Here is a 16,391-nt window from a genome sequence, read left to right as displayed (position 1 = left end):
AAGACACTATAATACCAATACATGTAGTAAAATATAAAACTCTATATATTTTCCAAATAAACAAAGCAACAAGAAAATTTGAATCAACTGCAGATATGTTGTATAAAAATGGCCTGAGAAATTTTGCGTTTTAAGTTCCTGTCTAATGACAGATGTTAAATCTTATACTGCTGTCTTATACATGTAGCAAATGAAAACTCTGAACTACTTAATAGAGATTTTAACATTTTTTGGTATGATTCTTGTCCTTATGGAGATCTTCCATGAATTTTTCCTTTCCATATATTCTGATTTATTATACCCTATCAAAGTGGAATGTGAAATGATTATGCTGTCTGTCCTTCCATCCATTTATCCATCCCCTATTCCCATCTGCATCTCCTCAGAAACTGCTGAATACAATTTGTTGAAATTTTCACTATTTTTTATAGCATGACACAATTTTTTTCATGTGTTTCCTAAATGATTTCTGAGGAGAATCAGGGATATTACCTAGCGAGCTTTAATCACATTTTCTACTTTATCTTTTTTTATTAGTGTTGATACGTTTCTGAAATAATTCTTGCATAGGTCACTTAAGTAAATTGTTACCTTGCCCAAAATTATCTGAATTAACACTGATTTACATATAAAAGTAGACTGAGATACTACTAGACTGTTACATTTACAGTCAGTTAAATTCTTCCTGAAGCACTTAAAGTTATAATGAATGCGACATTGATATATTTAATGATGTCAATAGGATAATTCATTGGAAAAGGTGAATAACCAAATTAAAATCTAAAAAAAAAAAAACATTAAACGAGTGTGCAGAACTTGATCAGTGCCCCATTTAATCTTATTGGGTTCTTAGCATGAGTGATTATATTTTGGTTATTCACATTTACCAATTAGTTATTCTATTATGTAGAGTTCCTTCATAACTTATTACTATTTTCATAAATTTTAAATATGATGATAGGCAGATTGATATTTGTGTTGTGACATTTTGGCGAGAGAAAGTCTGAGAACGAAATTACTGAATTTATTTCAGTGTGATTAATCAAAACGTTTTAACCAGGTCACATTCAATATATCACTGCTACTTATATAATAAGGTATATTATTGCACATCAAGATGAGGTGAACTCATTGCTTATTTTACATGAATCAGAGCCCTACTTTCTCTAAAATTTGATATCATGTAGCTTTATCATTTCTCTGTTAAATGTGTCCACTACTTAAATCGTTCCTGCAATGATGTCTTAACCTTGGAAAGGGAGAGATATTATGGGATCGACTATGCTCTGCAATCATGAGCTTTTTACTTCATTCTTTACAAAGAGATACATCAGAATATTAAGTCAACATACATGTATGGGGATGTGGTTTGATTTTTCTGGGAGTTAACCATGACAGTTTCAGTGGAAAATTTTCATAGTAATAACGAGAAATCACAGATTTACAATTACTTTTTTCTGCAATCATTAATGTCAACTTAAAAACAAATATTTCTGAAAAACAAAAACAAAAAAAAAACAAACAAACTTAAAATGTTTTACATTATGTTAGGATTACAAATTGTATTAAGCTGAAGGTTTTGACAATCTTTTTGCAATATCATTTAAATTAAGATACATGTAACTAAAGCAATTATGGAACTTATATGTTGTGTCCAATGTAATACACACGTACCTTTGTTTTCACTGTTTATCATTATGCATGTGTGATGTATATATGACACTAATCTTACCCAGTATCATTCAATATAATGCAGCTTATTTCTGGAAATTATACTTTCCATCCAAGATGATGCATGTATGTTTCAAGTACTGGTATTTCTCTTTACAGGCAGTATATTGCCTATATAAAGAAAACATTCACAGTTGTTAACTTGTCCTTTGTAACCTTGAGTAATTTGATCCTGGAAACTGCATTTCAAGTATTGGTACTCTAGTTATAGTAAACTCAAGATTGGGGATACTTGAAGTCATCATAAATGCATCTCATATATATACTTAATGTTACATGATGTCATTTATGTTTATTTGTTAATAGTCTGTATCTTGAACGTCTTTATATTGTAGGCCAAAATTTTATCGTATTCAGATCTGTTTGAGGAGGGGTGGGGGGGTGCTCCAGTGATTTTCCATTTTCCTATGTAACCAACCAAACTTTTCAAGCGTAGATGGGGCAACCACCCTATGCTGGTTAGTGATACATAATTACTGAACTCCATTGTGGATGTTAGCAGAGAAATAGCTACACCGCAAGTTAACAGATGATGGCACACCAACAAATACTAACAATAACGGCAGAGTTAGTAGTATCTCTATAAATTAAAACAGTTAAAAAATAAATTCATTTAATTTTACACATACATTGTGGCATTCATGGTACAGGTGATTAAAAATGACATTGTATTAAAACAAATCATTGCAAAATTTCTCAAAATCATTGATCACAAACCAATTAAAATTCACTTAATTTCATTCTTAATTATTCTGTTAGGTTTTACAATAACAAAGTATGCATAAAATACCATACTTACATTTCATCATCATCAAATTGCAATGTATTTGCATGATAAGAATTGTTAAAAAAAATGCTCAAGAAATGCATTGTCTCAACTTTATTTTTCAGTTTCGACAATTTAAAACACAAAACAATTTGGATAAAAATGAAGTTAAAAAAATAAAATTCTTTCAATCTGGTGCTATATATAGCAGAAATATTATATCTTTAAAATTCATGTATGGCTACAGACTATGGAGTTGGTATCATTATTCTGTAGTTTCATTGTTTAAAAGTTTGGTAAATCCAAACTCCATTTTTTACAAAACATAACTCCCTAAATAAATAAATAAATAAATAAATAAGTCCTAAACATTTGATGATATAAATCAATTTACAGAAAATTTCTGTACATACATTGTTCCACACAGCACTATATTTTCATTAAAAACCTTTCAGTTATTGATTTAAGATTTTATAAATATCACATGGTCCCCTAATACAAGTTTATTAACATCTGGGATAAAATATGTAACATCTATTTTCAATTCAGTGAAAATGTGTCATGTGACCAGCAAAATACATTAAAGAGGTAAAATAATGTATAATGACATCTGTCAAAAAAAACCATAAATATGTAAAATTTACAAACATTTATCCTCTGAATTTAATAAAAGGCTTTTTGTAGCATCCATAATACTTATGTAAAATACTGACGGCAGTAAGATGAACAGTTAAATTTTTCAACATTATAAAACATTTTTACAACTTTTTATGCAGCATCTTCACAACTACAATATGACAAAATTGCTTAGTATCACCAATGAAGTGCAACAGGAGTGCAAGTATCACCAATGGAGTGCAACAGGAGTGCACTGTATCATCTATGCTTTTCTTTGACCAGATAGTGAGAAGAACTACATGTACATGTATTGATATCAATGTTGTGAATTATATGAACCTCGACCTCAATGCTTTAAGTCACAGACTATATTGCATTATGATTTTCAATTCTAGACTGTCAAAGAAGAAAACTGATGGAAATATATAAAGAAAGTGGAATACAGATTAGCCATTACTTCGACATAAACAAAATTGCATGTAAGACTTCACAAATCAGTGTGTCCCTTCACCAACATAAAACAGGAAGATGCCAAGTTTGAGGAAGTAGAGGACTTCATTTACTTGGGTAGCTCCATCAATAAAATCAAATGCAATGAAAGAAGACATCAGCAATAGAATCTGTAAAACCAAACTTAACATAACATGGTGACTAAGTATACATCTGTGAAAAAAAATGAGTTGTACATGTACCTACTGTAAGCCTGGATCCATGGATTGGCATGTTGGGAGTATGCCCCCTCCCCAAAAAACATTTTCCCATGAACTCTTTATTTTTTACATATGCTTTCTCCCAAAATTTTCTTGCCTCACTTGGCTTGACATTTAATAAATCTGTTTCCTAGGATCGCTAAAATATAGACTCAGGTCATCAACGACAGATATGCACAATATATCTGCGCTAAACTTGTGGAACGTAAATATAATCCGGGCTTCCAGGTTAGGCATTTTAATTTGATAAAATATACATTGACTTATCTCAGATGAAGTGAAGCATCAGTGTGTTCAACTCCATTAGAAAGAGTCCCTTGAAGTGGATATCTTGGTATGCAAGGTTGTACTGCCTGAAGCTTCACTTTACTTCAAAATCAAAATAGACATAAATTGCTTTATGAAAATTTTCCTTATGTAAGATTTTCTCAAAATGGCAAACAATTTTAACTTTAATGGCAAAAACTGCTATAAATATTGCCTACAATAATTTCTAAATTTACAGTATTTCTCCAATCCAAACTTTGTGTCTGACTTTCTTACCACAGAAATAGCCACCCAGTGGTTTAATTAAGTATTATAAATCTAAATATCCACAGTTACATAAAATAACTCTATAAATAAAAATGCCATAAAAAACAAAGCACTATAAAATCTGAAACCATATCAAATTAACACATGCATCAAATTGTGAAATGTTTTGAACATGGGTTGTTCCTTTAAAGCACTATGTTTTTAAGAAATATTATTATCATTATTAATAAATAAATAAAAATATCTAAATTTGGCATAAAAAGTATTAAATGGTCCCCTTAATATCATTATATACACGAATATTTATTACTGCAATAGGCATGTAAAATTGATGGGAAACAGTTCCAAAAACTTTTTGAGACTTGCAAAATTTAAGAGATAAAACAATTTAAAATGTTTAAAGTATATCAATAAATCAAACCTTTGTTATACATAAAAAAACACAATAAAAATGTAAAAACAAATTACAAACACTCATGGTTTGGAATTATAAAGTATTATAAACAACCATGAACAGGAGGGATAGTTAAGTAAAATAAACAGAGAGTGGAATTATTTAGTCATTCTGTGAAGACATATTTGTCTTTGGACTGGTATTTTTCACTACTATCCCTGACAATGACAATGGCATATCTGGTTTACTATAACAAATGTATTTTAAAATTTAAGTGGCAGTTCGGGCCCTTTTTACCATTAAAATAAATTTTCTTCTCAATAACATGCTAATACTGATACATAACATTCTATTTAGTGTTATGTCACTGAATGATGATAAGTTACATATTTATTAACAACGGTCATTTACACAGTCCATTTGTCAAATTAATCTACAAAATAAGAATACCATGTACCTTTGGTAGGATGAAATGTACAGTGGTAAAAAAGGGCCATAACATGTTACCATGGTAATAAAGGTAAACAACCATCACTTTCACAAAAAAGTATGTAAAATTTTAATACTTGACTACAATTTTGAAATAGTCAAACTTGTCTTTAAATGATACCCCAAGGGGGAGCAAAATCAATGGTCAGACTGACCCAAGACAGGTGGTCATTATAAAAAGGTCTATCACATAGAACACAATATATGCTGATTGACCAATATCCATCATACTTGCCTTTTTAAAATTATAATCCGTTTGCTTAGAACTACAAATGCTGATGTCCAATATAATTAAAATCAGCTGTTATGACACCCAACATGAATTCTTTTAGAAGAGGCATTTTGTAGTATTACACCATAATAATTGATTTTAATACCATTGCTTAATGTAGATTTTATAATAATTACAGAGGGACCTCTCTTATCCAAACCTTTAGACTAGAAAAGTAATGTTGGCTTAAATGGGTTGGCAGATTAACAGTGGTAATGAATTAAATATTTTTTTCAAAAATATTTTACATTGAGTTAGTGGGGAAACAATCTACACTTTTATAACAGTGTTTGAATGACCATAAAATGTTTAGGTTAAGCACAAAAAGGGGTAGCAGGAAACAGACATATTTTTTTTGTAGGCCTAACATATGATTTGACAAGACTGTGGTGTTGGAATAAACAGGATCTACTGTATTCATAACCAAAAACAAAGAAAACCCAACCCCCCAAAAAACTGGCATTTTTGGTTTGAGATATTATCCAAACATATTTTGTACACTAATATTATTTTCATTCCAGTATGTTGCTAAAACTTCATCCAGAAACTGATCCCATTTGAAATTCCACAGATTGATTGCCTTCATTTTCTCCTGGGGTGACATGGCACTGTATCTAAAAATAGAAGAATAAGGAGACTGACCACACTGACATAGCACAGGTAACAGGATTTTAGACACTATGAAAAGAAAGAAGTAAGCATTTCAAATTGCTGAAAAATTAAAATTTCATTTGGTTGCAAAAATGTTATATATTCAGGGAAGAGGGAAATGAAATTTTTTCTGGAGTGAAAAGAAATTAATTGGTTTGCAATATGCAGCCATATTTTTAACACTGTGTCATCTTCTTATGTTATGGCTTTATAGAGAGAAATCAAAGGAACCAGGATTGAAACAGTAATAAAAGAAGAAAACAATCCAGGGATAGCAACTAGACAAAGAAAATACATGTTAACATACATATCAAAGATGATACTACCAAAATACCATGCACATAGAAATAGAGGTAAATGAGCAACCCAGACTATACTAAAATCTAGAAGCATGGACAAGGTGCACAGAGAGGGTAGGCACTCTCTTTTTTTCTATTAACACCCACCAAGTTGCACATAAAATGTCACATCCTTTTTAGAAGAAAGAGGTAAACTTTGACAAAAGCATTGTTAAAAAATAGAAAACAACCTGGGATAAAGAAATTCTTTGCATGTCTTACTGGTACATTATACCCTGATTTCTTATGGAGTGTTTCATTCTTCTGACTATACAAATACCTGAACAATCTTAACATTACTATACTCACTTTAGTGAATTCAATGCTAACTGTTTGAGAAATTTCAGGTCACCCTGCTTTCCAGCCAGACCCATGAAGGTCATATAAAAGTCATAAGACAAGCCCTTAGCTCCCCACACTGATGGATCATCAGCACTAATTACAACAGGATATCCATCGGCTATTAAACTAGATGCAGGGTGGTTCCGCAGATCATCAACCAACATAAGCACCTACAATATACCTACAACTGCAAAAATCTATTCAAAATTCAACACATTAAATTTACTTTCTGGGTCATGTGGGTATATAATAATCAACCTTCAAAATGTAGTCCTGTGTTTGTGTTTTTTTTCCACTAACACTGGGAAGGGGACATAGATATACCAGTGTCTGTTCGTCTGTCCGACCGTCACACTTGGCTTTATGGATTCAACTCCTCAGATTTTGTTCAGAGTTTGTTGGATTGTTAGTTACCATATGTAATATTGTGCCACAATTTTGATTTGAGAAATTTTACAGGAGTTGTGAGACTTAGTTGTATCTGTACATGCTACACAATAAGAACGTATTGTATTTGTAACTCAGAGACCGCTGTATGGATTTTGTTCAAATGTTGTAGGATTGTTAGTCACAGTATACAGTTGACAATAATCCACTCTGATTTTGATTCTACAAATTTTACAGTATTTATGGGACTCAAGCACTTCATCTTGTTTGGCTACACGCAACAATTTTGTTTCAAAAGTAAGTAAATTCACAGGACCTAACAGACATGTCTGGTATGAATAATCAAGGGAACCAAGGTTATAGCGGTTATCAAAAGAAAGTAATCCTGGGACAAAGACCAGACATGGAAAACAGACATACACAACAAAGAACTTAAAGTAACTAAAATCATACATACAAAGTGAAAAAAGCAAATGAGCAACTTGGACTCCACTAAAAACTGGGAGCATGGACCAGGTGCACCGGTAGGGTAAGCGTTCTCTGCTTTCCCAGAAACACCCGCCAAGTTGCTCATTAAAAGTCAAGCCCGGGGTAGACAAAAGAGGAAAGGAAAACTATGACACGTTGAACAAATCAGATTTCATGGCGATTATCTTACATTTTACCTGATTAGAGATAGGGTTCACTTCCACAGCAATATTTTTCTGTTTGACCTGCTGTAAGACTTTAGGATGCTTTGTCAGAGCATAGCCATGACCAATTCTAGTTGTATTGAGCAGTATTGCATCTATCAGATTGTCATCTGTGTAAGTATCCTGCCAGTCTATAATTATATGTATAGTGCATGTATGTGTAGTTTAACCCTTGTAGCACATTCTTAAAGGATTTTTGTATGAGTATATAACATATGTAAGAAAATCTTGACCAATTCAATTTGCAGTATTTATACAAAAAAAAATGGCATTCATATTAATAGTATACATATATGTAGCTCTATTATCTTTGTCATCATATGTGTCATTGTTTGTAGACACTTGGGTTTGGTGCAATTACTTAAAAGCTGCATCAAGCTTGAATTGTCTATCCATACTTAGCCCAGCTGTTCAGGGTTCAAACTATGTTGTATCAAGCTATGCCCTGCAAAGCATTTTATATACTTCATGTACCATATATTATAAAAGTTGATGGCTTAATTCTACACAATATTTTAACAAACTTTTTTGCATACTATTTACTGCCACTCAGTTTATATTTACCTGTTTCTCCAGCATGGAAGAAATATGGAAGATTAAATGGTGGATTCTGTTGCTGTGGATATAGTAAAGCATCAATGTAATACAACAATGGTTCTCCAGGATCCTCTTGGCCAACAAGATCATATCCAGCAAAGGTGTCTGGGTACTGTTTCATCAACTCCATCGACAGCGCAACATCCTTCAGAATATCGCTTGGTGGACCAAACCTGATAAAACAGTGAACATTGGTGAGATTTCATTTTTTTCTTATTCTCCATTTACATGTACCTATGCTTTGTTGTAGTCTCTGAATACCATTACTGAAACACTGTGACATTGTTTCTTGTTGAATCCCTATTGCTTATTTGTGTCTGTGTGTTTGTCTACCAAATTTGCCAAAACATAATATGTTTCAGGTGTCCCTGACTTTTTTTATTTTCTGTGCCAACTCTTCACACTTTTCTCATCATTTTTATGATATGCAATGATAAAAACAAATAACTGCTCCAAGAAACAAGGTAAAAAAATTCAGAAAAATATGCTGTAAAAAAGTACCCCTACTTACCCTAGTTTAAAAATAAAATGGATGATGGGTGTTTGTAATCAAGTTTTCAGATCTTCTTTAAATTTTATTGTTCATTTAATATTGTGTGTTACAAAGTAAACATATGGGAATAGAAGCATAAGGCTATGTAACGATTCTCAGTTTGTGATTAAAGTGTTACTAGACAACCCTCTACTCATACATTTTTTAGGCTGACAACATGGTTTATCATTACTAAAATTAAAATAAATTCTGATTTAGAGTGGATTATGGGAACTGCATTTGTATATACACATATCAAGTACATGTACCAGCCTCTGCATATTGTTGCCACTTTAAACACAAAAAACAACTTCTAGGCAAAATGTGTGGTAAGAAAGATAGTTTTATGTTTATTGGTTTTTCCAAATTCTACAAAATTCTTTCTCATAGTACCTTATACTTGAATAGATATACTTTCCACCGGATACATCTGAGTGGTCCTTCTTAAACTGTATAAAGACATCATTGTAGATATTCATAACTGCTGGCTTATCCAGTATCTGTCCATTTAACTGATACACCTATAAGAAGATACATTAGAACATGTCAGTAGGCCTTCCATAAATCTTCGTTTTCATTGAAGTACTGTGTCTAAGTGTACAGAATATAAAAGAATAGGTATGATGAATATATCAAAGAGACAACAACCCCCACTGGGATGAAAAATGTAAGCTCAAGGCCACCCATGGGTCTTCAGTAAATGATGAGGAACCCTCACATCACAGGGCTGGCTGCAGCTGGCCTCAAAACAACATTATATTCAGGTGCAGCAAAAATAGTTGAACCATATACTCCAGCAACATAAAAGTAACTGAAAGTGAAAATTAATTAATACATAGAGAGGCCAGAAATTTCTGACTTGGGACAGGTGCGAAAAATGTGGCAGGGTTAAAGTACTTTGGCATGATCACTATCCTCCAACATATCTGTTAAATTTGGAACAGTTCATTTGGGAGAGTCAAATTCTCCCCCATTGACATAATCTCTTGCGTGGGAAAATTTCATGTAAAAGCAAATTTATAATGCAAAAATTCAATTATTTAGTACAAATGTATTTTCAAAAGAAAATAATAGTAATTTTGACCAAACACCTCCACCAATCTGACAGTTTTATGTGGGATATCATAAACTTTTCATTGATTTTGCGGGAGTTCCCCTCCCCTTCTATGGGAGGATTAACAGATATGCTTTGGTGTGTTGAATGTGTTACATTGATGTGTCACTGTTACTGTAAGATATGTCTGATTCCTAAATAGATAGGTATTTAAGGTAATCATTATTTTACACTTTTTTTTTAAATTGGTGATCCTAATTTGTTTTTAAATGATATGAAAAAATATGAGAAAAGTGTCTTTTTTTTAATTAATGTTAAAGAAATTTGTATGACTTAGTTTTTCAATATAAGGAAACTTCCCTAAATAACCTATATAAAAACATGCCAAAAAATATACATTTTGGCTCAATTTTCCCAGTATCAAGTTTTGTAACCAAAGTTTTTTTAAATAAAAAAATTAAGTATGTTTATCCATCATCATTTGTGAGAAAATAATTAGGAAAATCTTTTGATAAAAATGTTTTTTAACAGGTCTCACATTTTCTGTTATTGATGGGTATAATTTTATTGCATATGTGTGTATTAAAATACATTAGGTTAATCATTTTGCTCTAAAGTCATGTCTGGAAGATATCAATAATACATCTGCTTAATGGAGAAGTAGGAAAGTGTCTCTCATTTTTTTTGGTACAAGATCTATTTGCAGTATTGTAGATAATAAGCAATTTGCATAATATATATTAAAGGTATAGTTGAATAGTGATACAATTTTTAAAAGTGGTATTTTTATAAGAAAGCGATTTCAATTTATACCTGAGGTAATAGTCCACGGACTTCTAAATACTGTACATTATCTAGTCTAAACTCATCTAAAGCCTCATAAAAATAGTCCCTGAAGACAGGAGCATAGTTGATGAGACCATTAGCGACATCAAACACATGAAGGAATTGGCGCCAAACATCGTCAATAGTTGGATATACTTTCTTTGGTTCGTCTACAACAATGCTCATACTGTTATATAACCTGTAACAAATGAAATACCTTATTTGTCTGTAAATGTTGTTGATATTCAAATACTGTCAACAATACTATAAACAATGCTTATGTACACAATTTAGTGACCCCACAGTGAGGTATGCAAAATAACCTGGTAGGATGTTGTTAGAAAAGTAAATTTATACCAGATGATGGAGGTCTAGAAATTGATGAACTTTATTTATTGACAATGTGTATCATTTTGTTTGAGATAACTTTAGAATCTGTTATTATAGAGCAATGTTTAACCATAGATATACCCTTACTCATACAGAAAGTTGATAAATGACAGCAACCAGAATTGTCTACAATATATGCCCATCTTTATACCAAATTTTAAATTATTCCATCAATTCAATACAAGTCAGGGTAAATAGGGAAGAAATTTGGATGGATGGATTGGTGGACAAGGTGCACCTTGAATGACTGAGCACACTCACTGTGAAACTTAAATTTTTTTAACTCTTGGAAGATTTGGCATTTTGTAAGAATGGTCCTTGTAGCATCTACAAATGTAATTTTTTTCAAATGTACAGATTTTATATAAATCTTTTGCATATTTCAGAAAGATGTTTTTCTCTACATTTGATTGCTCTCCATCTGACAGCATTTTTTTCCAACTACAAACCATATCACTGATATGTACAACCATGTCAATTTCAGGGGTTCAAGTTAGAAATTTCATATACCTTATAGTTCCATACTTTTTTGAAGTGATGCCTCACTTTAGTAAGCCTAAACCTAGTCTGGCAACAAATATAATACAAGAATTCCCCTCCTGTAATTGATTAAGTCAGAATTTTCCAAAAATTGAACCCAACTACTGTCAACATACAAGTTTTTGCAGTTGTCATTTTGTCATTAACATGTTCATAAAGTATCAATTTCCTCCTGTTAAAAATCGATTTCATGGGAACTATTTTTCATGCTTTCCTGCGCACCATAAAAATAACAAAAATAATTAACCACAAAAGTAACTGAGTATAAAGTAATTATTCAAAAAGCCCTCAGACATTAATTTCATGCTTCAAGCACTGACTATATATAACTAATGACTTTGTAGATGTGTACTAACATTTGATCAAATGCTGTTTTATCTCCTGCATTCCCTCTTGCTTGACTTATTGATGTCCATTTACAGCCTACAAAAGAAAATTGTACTTAAACATTTGTTGATTTATTAATACGAATTGTTTTTAATCTGTTAGACATTTTCTTTTAGAGTAATTTCTAGGGACATTAAAATTTAAAGATTACCCAAACAAAATAATGCAAAGTCCGGGCTAGACACGTGTAGAAATGGATGGATGTCATGACCCGCCCTCAAAGGTCTAGATGCTTTTGTCACTTGTGAAAGCTCCTATATTTCTTCTCTTAATTTCAAATTGCCCCGATGAAGTTTTCATAAACGGGGTTACCTAAGCCATTTCTACAAAAAATATACAGGGATAATTTCCTTTTTCTTTCATACCTTATATTTTAGGTGTTTCATTTTTAGGGTTTATGGTATGTCTAGCACAGTGCATCCTAATGCGCCCATCTCCTGAGCCCTATATTTTTAGATGTTAGCTAGAACACTTTGATGACTTACATACCTGATGGATTACTGGGTGGTTTATCAAAGAAATGGAACTGTATAGATTTGTTAGCACTTTGACACATGTAACAGTTAGGTCGGTATGTAACATTCTTCACTAACCACCATAAGTCTGTGATGGAACAGTCATGTAAGTGTAAGGCGCCACCTAAAAATAGAAATTTATATCCAAGTTTTAGGAAACTATGTGAGTAAATTATCTTGTCCTGACCATTGAACATTACCAAAATCTTTTGGTTAATCATTAACTGTTCATGACCAGCATTTTTTACTGTTCCTGGACAAACAATTGTATCCATACACCCTTGTTAGTGCTAAGGGTCTCCTAAAACAGTTCATTCATTATCACCTCCTGAGGTGGATAGTATATTGAAGAACTGGAGGTCATGCTGACTAACCTAACAAGGGGCATGCATTGTCATGTTTCAGCGGTTTTCTTACATTTCCACCACCATTTTCCAAAAGACTAGAGAGCAAGCACCTGTTGTATAAGTGGTAAATCTTCTTTGACCTATGAGTCTCCATTTATCTTAGGGTAGTAAAATGCTGTGAATGAAGTAGGGTTTTCTTTATTTTTTTACGTGCAGTCTTTTACATGTACTGTAGCTCAACCAATAAAGTAACAAAAATAAAATCACTGAATTAATAAATGAAACAGAAGAAATTAAAGTGTTTTTGTGTCATGAATCCTACAAAAAAATGCAATGAAATGAATGTAGACAAAAAAAAGAAACAGTTTAAAGACATTTTCTATGGGATTTTGTATTGAATAAGGGAGATAACTCTTGCAAAATGCTTAAATTTTGGTCACAACCTTAACAGTAGGTATAATTAGACTTTAAACTTTTACATATAAGCACACTTTTAATAAAATAGTGATAAAATTTGAATACATGTATGCCCATTATGTACGAATGCAATTTTTTATCAATACATTTATTTCTGTCCACAATTTAGGCAATGAATATGCAGTGCCTAACATGTGGACAGAAATAAATGTATTAATAAAAAATTTACTTTAAACTGTAAAATCATAAAATTGAAAACTATAATAAATCAAACAAAACAAACACAAGTTATTATTGTAAATGATTCTCTCAAACACTTCATTGTCTTCTTAATTTTTGTTCACAACTGCCATCTTCCTCAACAATCGTGCAAATATGTTAATGTATACAATAATATGTTTTTCTGTATACCTTTGTATAAAATAGAATAAATATCAGATATATATATATACAGATAATTAGATAATATTAAATGGGAAGCAACATATACACTGGTTCTTGCATCAAATTTAGTTATTTAATTAGTTAAAGCTCCATTTCATTCTTAACAAGAGGAAGAAAATGTTTGAAAAATTTGGGACAATTGCATATAAAAATAAGTGTCATCTTCATTCTGTTGTGTTGAACAGTATGTAGGAACTTGCCACATTTCACCTCCATTCAGATACATGTACATTGAATTATTTTGCTACATGGTAATTTAAAAAAAAGGCTTCATTTTAAACTGAATCAAGTGAATGAAAGTTAGTTACCACAAGTCAGTTTTACTACAGGCAAGTAAATCACCTTTTAAGTACTTCTCCTTCTAAGAATCAGGCAAAATGTGTATACGGTGTGGCACATGAAGGAGAAAAAAAACGCAGAGATATTATTGCATTAACAAAGTATTTATACAAGATGAACTCCCTCCAGAAATAACCACCAAAGTGTTTGTAACATTTGTGAAATTAACCTTCACTTTTTCCCTATATAAGCAGTCAAAAAATATCTACATCACAGATGCTTCAGGATAAATTTAAAAAGCTGTTCAGTTGTTTTCTCAATGTATTAAATATATTTAAGGCAAAAAAAAAACAAATTGAGAAAAAAGATGTGCCACCCATTGCCTGATGTTTACACAGAATAAATAAATAATGCAACAAATAATAAAATAATAATTAATACAATAAAAAATACCTATCATCAAGATATAACAAATTGGTAAAAAAAAATCCCAGTAGACACAGGTTTTAACAATATTTGGTAAATTATTAAACTGACTACTGTTTATTTCAAAGATGCCTGACAGACTGAATTTGCATGACAGATGTCTAAAGAGGACCTATTGATCCATGTGAATCAATTTATTCTCCAGTACATGTAGCTAAACATGTCACCAAAGTCATATGTATTTGATTTCCAATACATGTACTCATATTGATATCATGTGTATTGATTAGTGGTTGTGTAGATGTGTATATTACATATTAGATAAGTGAGAATTGTATTTTTTCCTGTTAAAGTGATGTTTAGTAATTTTCCACCTATAAGAAGGACTTTTAAGCAATAAACATAACTTATTGATCGTACAAGAAAAGAGATAGAAATTTTGAAGTTCAATGAAGATATGACCCACCATATAAGCTTATCTGGAGTCATTTAGTTCGGTCAGTTAGATAAGAATTCTTCTTATAATCAATGTCTAAAACCTTTTGCCTACTTAACTATATTTTATGAGCTTAATTTAGTAGCACAGAATGATAGAGTCAAAAATGTCATAATTCTTAAATTAATTCATTTTTTTTTAATATTTCAATGTTTTTGAAACAAATTTAGAAAGACTCTTTAAAAGTATTTCCCTGTTGATTATGTTACTGTTACATCAAGAGTAGACGAATTCAACCAGGAAACAGGACATATATTTTTTACCATAATCAGGCTGTATTTATGTAACTTTTACCATTAAAATAATGACGTTTTACACAGCACAGATAGTGCTTATTTTAAAAACAAAGCAATACAACAGTTATGAGCGCTGTGTGAAGAAATATTAAGTATCCTCTATGAAAAACTCCTGCCACCACAATTTATTTTACTAAATCAATAGTTACTACATGTACATGTTACCGATTTTTACAGTAGGCGCGTTGGTACTTACCTTTTGGTATTTTCCGTATTATTTTGAAAACTGTACTATTTTCTATTAATTTCTTTCCTTGAAAGAAATGAATACTTGGAGGAAAAGGTGCCCCATGTCGAGATCTGGTTATTTCCGCTACTTTCTTTTCCATGAGAATAGCATTAACCCTTTTTTCTTTAGTTGTAAACGTTATATTTTCTCCTATTTTCATTTTCTCCTCGGCGTTTAGAAAATCTTGTCGCGCTTTCAAGTATGACTGTTTAGACTCTGGTAAAGAGTGCAACGGTACTGAAAGCACACATGGCACAGCTAAAATACTGACAAAAAGAACCTTGTACATTGTCTGCTCTATAACCATTTTGTTTTGGTTTCATTCAGCAAGTGCGCTGCTATTTATAGTATAATTCTATAGTCTGTTTCATTGCGAATGTGAAAGTAGAGAATAAATAAAATAATTGTGTAAAGTTATTGACCAAGTCTTCTCTGCCAATTTACAACCACCTATCAAAAATATTTTTAATCTATTAAGTATTTCAGCTCATTAGATCATTTACAGGTCTTGAAATGTGGGGGTTCCAGTTGGGTCCAAGATGAAAGGGGGAATCCAACTTGCTCGAATTTGCCTAAATATAATCATGAAGGGCCACTGAATTATTGCTGCACTTCCGAACATTTTAACGTGCTTTATCATAGACATCACGGGTCTATGTCGTTATTAATAATGCCCCAGCAATTACTTTACAAT

The 16,391-nt window shown here is 31.6% G+C and overlaps 1 protein-coding gene across 1 annotated transcript; it reads right to left on the bottom strand.

Moving 5' to 3' along the window:
• Positions 1-2,322: 2,322 nt before the first annotated feature.
• Positions 2,323-16,029, bottom strand: LOC148609858 (adenosine deaminase AGSA-like). Its single transcript, XM_088541300.1, has 9 exons — positions 15,665-16,029; positions 12,738-12,887; positions 12,218-12,284; positions 10,920-11,130; positions 9,446-9,573; positions 8,488-8,693; positions 7,897-8,054; positions 6,812-7,014; positions 2,323-6,127 (listed from the first exon to the last, which is right to left on the bottom strand). The coding sequence occupies exons 1-9, from the start codon at positions 16,002-16,004 to the stop codon at positions 5,992-5,994; spliced, it is 1,599 nt and encodes a 532-aa protein (XP_088397426.1). The 5' UTR covers positions 16,005-16,029; the 3' UTR covers positions 2,323-5,991.
• Positions 16,030-16,391: the final 362 nt, after the last annotated feature.

The sequence above is a fragment of the Perna viridis genome, chromosome 8, assembly GCF_037379345.1.
Source record: "Perna viridis isolate PV_CMFRI_1.1 ecotype Kerala chromosome 8, ASM3737934v1, whole genome shotgun sequence".
Lineage (NCBI taxonomy): Eukaryota > Metazoa > Mollusca > Bivalvia > Mytilida > Mytilidae > Perna > Perna viridis.
This window is presented reverse-complemented; position numbering and strand designations above follow the sequence as displayed.

Coding starts and splice junctions, on each gene's coding strand:
- LOC148609858 (XM_088541300.1), bottom strand. CDS start 16,004: ATGGTTATAGAGCAGACAATGTACAAGGTTCTTTTTGTCAGTATTTTA. Junction 9,574..10,919: donor TCCGTGGACTATTACCTCAG/GTATAAATTGAA, acceptor ATCTTCTTATAG/GTGTATCAGTTAAATGGACA. Junction 7,015..7,896: donor TGAACCCTATCTCTAATCAG/GTAAAATGTAAG, acceptor GGTATATTGTAG/GTGCTTATGTTGGTTGATGA.